Source organism: Populus euphratica, unplaced genomic scaffold, assembly GCF_000495115.2.
Source record: "Populus euphratica unplaced genomic scaffold, PopEup_1.0 scaffold4222.1, whole genome shotgun sequence".
In the NCBI taxonomy this organism is placed as follows: domain Eukaryota; kingdom Viridiplantae; phylum Streptophyta; class Magnoliopsida; order Malpighiales; family Salicaceae; genus Populus; species Populus euphratica.
In genome coordinates this window covers 1-4,755 of record NW_011504025.1, presented here as the reverse complement: position 1 = coordinate 4,755, position 4,755 = coordinate 1, and the positions used below count along the sequence as shown (strand labels likewise).

The 4,755-nt window shown below is 33.7% G+C and overlaps 1 protein-coding gene across 1 annotated transcript; it reads left to right on the top strand.

Moving 5' to 3' along the window:
- Nucleotides 1-264: 264 nt before the first annotated feature.
- On the top strand, nt 265-1,590 carry LOC105119974 (ethylene-responsive transcription factor ERF038-like). Its single transcript, XM_011018172.1, has one exon. It carries the CDS (start codon nt 432-434, stop codon nt 1,167-1,169), a length of 738 nt encoding a protein of 245 aa, XP_011016474.1. The 5' UTR covers nt 265-431; the 3' UTR covers nt 1,170-1,590.
- The last annotated feature ends 3,165 nt before the right edge of the window (nt 1,591-4,755 follow it).

Below are 4,755 nucleotides of genomic sequence, written 5' to 3'. Positions count from 1 at the left end.
AAATGAGAGGCATAGTGTGGTGCTGTGGTGGTGCACGTTTCTATGGGAATTGAAGAACGATCTGTACAGGGTAGAAACTGACATGGAGCTCGAATAAGCCAGAGCAAGTAACAAAAAATCTTGAAATATTAAAAGAAGGGCTTAACGCATGCATTATTATCATTTGAATTGCCACACATGGGCACCAAATTAGATGAACTGTAGTGTAGTCCCTCGGTGTCGTGTACCCACAAGCTTCTTTATATCCTTTTTTATCTTTTTTCTATGTACATGCACACATATATAAATATACTCAATTCCTTAATTTTAATATAAATCAACGAAAGAAAGAATCGTCATAAAAAGCTACCAATTTTATGTGACAATCACTCAACATTTCTCTTTAGCTCCACACAACTTTGCTACTCGCTCTAGCCAGAGACCTCCCAATCATGGGAAAACATATCAACCTTGAGACTGATGCTCAAGACAATTCCCTTGCCTCATCTTCCACTACCACCTCCACCACCAAGGGGAACATCTCTTCCTCCTCCACACCCATTTCATGCATTAAGTACCGAGGCTCAAAGAAAGAAGAGAATTCTATTGCTCCAAGAGTGTCAGGAAAAGCTCAAGAATTACAGAGTAGTGGCAACGAGGGTGGTAAAAGGCGAAAGACCGCCGAGAATGAGAAAAATGGGAAGCATCCGACATATAGAGGAGTGAGGATGAGAAGTTGGGGCAAATGGGTGTCCGAAATCAGAGAGCCAAGGAAGAAGTCGAGAATATGGCTTGGAACATACCCTACAGCTGAAATGGCAGCTCGAGCACATGATGTAGCCGCGTTAGCCATTAAAGGCGGCTCAGCTTATCTCAATTTCCCTGAATTCGCTCATGAACTTCCTCCCCCACTCAGCAAGTCCCCTAAGGACATTCAAGCTGCAGCCGCCAAGGCAGCGGCTGCTTCGTTCAATGAAACAAGATACTGTGAAGGTGAAGGTGGGGGCGAAGCCGAGCTTAACGTTTCGAATTTATCAGATAGTTTGGCCATGGACAATACACAAGAATCAAGCAGCACTCCTTCTACTGAGTCTGATGACACATTGTTTGACCTTCCTGATCTCTTCATCGACGGCGTTCATCACAGTACAGGGATGGATTTTGCAATTTTCCTCCACCATGGCAATTAGGTGCAGCCGATACTGGCTTCCGGCTTGAAGAGCCATTTTTATGGGAGTACTAGAAGGTATTTTCTTGGCAACAAGTAAATAAACCCCAAAAATTGAACACGCTTTTCATGACCAAACTCATTGGAGTCTCTGAGAGCAGAAGCCCGGCCATTTGTCAAGATTCTCACAAAAAGAGACTCGAACCCAAAATCTGTCTGAGGAGATATATACAGGCTGCAATTTGCTGCCATCCAGATTGGGTTCCCATCCACGGTGTAGCATAGAACGAAAAGAAGTTAGGTTTTCTTTCTCTCTTTCTTTCTTGCTTGCTAAGCTGATTGATTGATTACATGGCCCTTGACAGAAGGGACTTGAACATGACCGCACTGTAATGCATGAGAGCCCAATAAAAATTATTTTTAATCTGTTCTGTTCTTCTGTATATGCTATTCACATTTTGTTTTACTTTTATCCCATCCATCTATGTTTCTACAGTACTTCTTTGTCTTTGAAACATGAACTTGCAGGCTGCAGCCCCGTTTATTTTTTGTTCTTCTTCTCCCAAAAGAAGAGACATGCACGCGGTTCATATCTTAACACAGAGAATTTAATCCTTAGATTAAGCGGGGGCAGTAACTATAAAATATCATTTATCTGTCTATTATTATTGATGTCACTGCTGCTATCATAATTGTCGGGGGCGGTGCTGTGATGGGCTTAGTCACCAGTGCAATTCACGAGGATGAAAATAACCTTTGCTAGATTTAGATACCGTATCTTGACAGTGAAACTTTAAACATTTTGACATATACGGTATCCACCATGACAAATCTACCTACTGATTTTTTCCAGAGGAGACGATTCAAAGGTTGAATCGCATCATATACAAGGCAATGATGACTTTAGAACCCGGCCCTTTATCTTTTTCTTTACTGTCTTTTCAAAACAAAAGACAATAGAAAGAAAAGAAAACATGGTACCATACATCTTACGATAATCAATGGGGTCTGGAGGAATATATATATATATATATATATATATATAGTTTTTTGCCTCTAGATCTTATTTTTTCCTTCCTTTCCTACCATGATTATGCCAGAGAACCTATACATTTAGATTCCCAACCTGTATGGACATACATATAGGTACCCGAACAAGGTGACAACACTATCTATCTGAAGGCTTTTTTTTTTAAAAAAAAGAAGTTAGTGAAGGAGTCATATTCTATTTAGAAAAAGCGAAGGGCCCCCATGTATTCCATTAAATGTATTGAATCCACTATCTATGTATTAGTGATAACTGACCTCACCCCCATGAATACCTCTCTTCTTTCGTATTCTCTCCATTCTTTTTTCGCTACGCTCCATCTAGCCACCGGCTTAAAAATCAGAACGGACAAAAACATAATATCTTGCCGCCATTAACAAATCTTGAACATATCATTAACAACTAATCCTGTGTACCTAATCACTGGCCTAATTATTTTGATTTTGAAAACTAGTTACGGTTAACAACTCGGTAGATAAATTATGGTGTTTGAATATGGAAACAAGCCATATATATATATATATGTTAAATGTTTGTGACAATCTAGTGTACGTAATTAGATAGATTTTTAAATGCAGAGACCTTTTCTGATCTATATAAATTGACTAATCCAGTCACATTATAAAAGCTAAGAGCAGTTTTGGTTCACTCGAACCTTGTTTCTTCTAACAAGTCCAAAAATGGTACAGATGATTTTAGGACTTTTTATAAGACTAGTATAGTCTAAAAAAATATTTTAAAAAATAGCATGATTGAAGGTTGTTAAAAATATTTTTTTTGACACAATAAATAAAATAAAATCTAAACCTAGAATGTAGGTTTTTTTTTTCATACATGGTTCATACAAAAAATAAGCAATTCTATCATCAAAGATGTGAGGTGTTTGTTCTTACTTAATAAAATCCTATCATGCAAGGTCTAAAAAAAAAGTTGAAAGTGGGTTGTAAGACATTGCATTCAAGAAAAAATACTGAAAATAACTATGTCTTCACAATTATACTCTCTCTTGTTGGCTAACATAGTTCCAATACTCCCTCTAAATAAATAATCATATATAGTGATATTTTTAGTTTATCTGATGCCTTTTTTTATTGATGAATAACAAATCATTTTTTTATAAGTTTCAGATATTATTTATTACACATCATAAATCTTAACAATTGAATCAATAAGAAATTATAAATTCTATATGAACTAAAATGAATGAATCAAATAATTTAAAATATGATTTTTTTTCTTAATCTTGAAGTTTGGTTCGTTGAAAGATCATATCTTAGATAAGTTACAAGATTTTCCATAGAGAAATCATAATATTGTAAACTTATTGAAAAGACTATGGTATTTAGGTATAAACATATATTGGATCAAACTTTAGAGTATGACTTGCCACTATTGTTTGTAAAGATATCTCTATTGAATAAGATTTTTTAAAGTTCTATACCATAATAGAAAATTTTTTATTTGCTAGGGAAGGTTTAAGTATAATTATATTTTCTTTTTCCTTGTATTATTGATTGAAAAAACAATCCATGAACACAAGTGCTTGTGGGGCTCATGCGTTGGTAAGTAAATGCAAGGGTATGCAATGAGGAAGATAAGATTTTTGAATTTGAGATTATTGTAAATTGCTGATTTTTTTGTTATTTTCATGATTTCAATTTGATTTTATTATTTATTATTTATTATTTTTTACATGATTTTGCATAATAAGTATACGTTTACAAGTAAAATTATATGATTTTACATGTCAACTTATGATTTTAATAACTTTGACATAATTTTTTTTTATATACTATTAAGAACAATACAATTTATAAGATTGTACAATCTATAGGTGGCATTATTTTTAAAAGCACAATTTATAGGTTGCATTGTTCTCAACAACATGATCTTTTTTTTTCTTTTTAAATATGAAAGTTACTTTGTTTGAAACAACACAACCTATATATTGCATTGTTCCTAACAACACAATCCATATGGTTTACACAATTATGAACAATGTAAACTTTTTATTTAAAATGTCCTTTATGTTTTTCCCCATTTCTCATATGCTTTACTTTTCTCCTTTAACCACCCAACTATGTTTAATTTATTGACCCGATCTACAATATTAACATGTATCAAAACTCATATATTTCTCTAAGGAATTAATATGCTAGGTCTCTGATAGAACCAAAAACCTTGAGATAGAAAACTAGGAATTAATATACTAGGTCTTAGATAGAACAAAAGGCCTTGAGATAAAGAACTAGTCGAGGTAGAAAGAGATCTATTTGATTTAAGATGGATGTAAGAGAATAGCATACCCAAAACATACGTAGCATATTTAGTGAGAGAGAGGAAAAACAAAATTGTTGAATTGGATAACATATGTGAATATATTATTGGTGTGCATTAATGTTATTTGTCATTATTTTATGTTAATGTTATTTCTTATTGTATTATATTTTATTGTTTGAAATATTAACAATTAGTTAGGATATATTTACATCTTACAAGTTTGTTTTGAGATTATATCATGTATAAAAGGTGGTGCTTTAGGTTTATAGGAAGTCCTTTA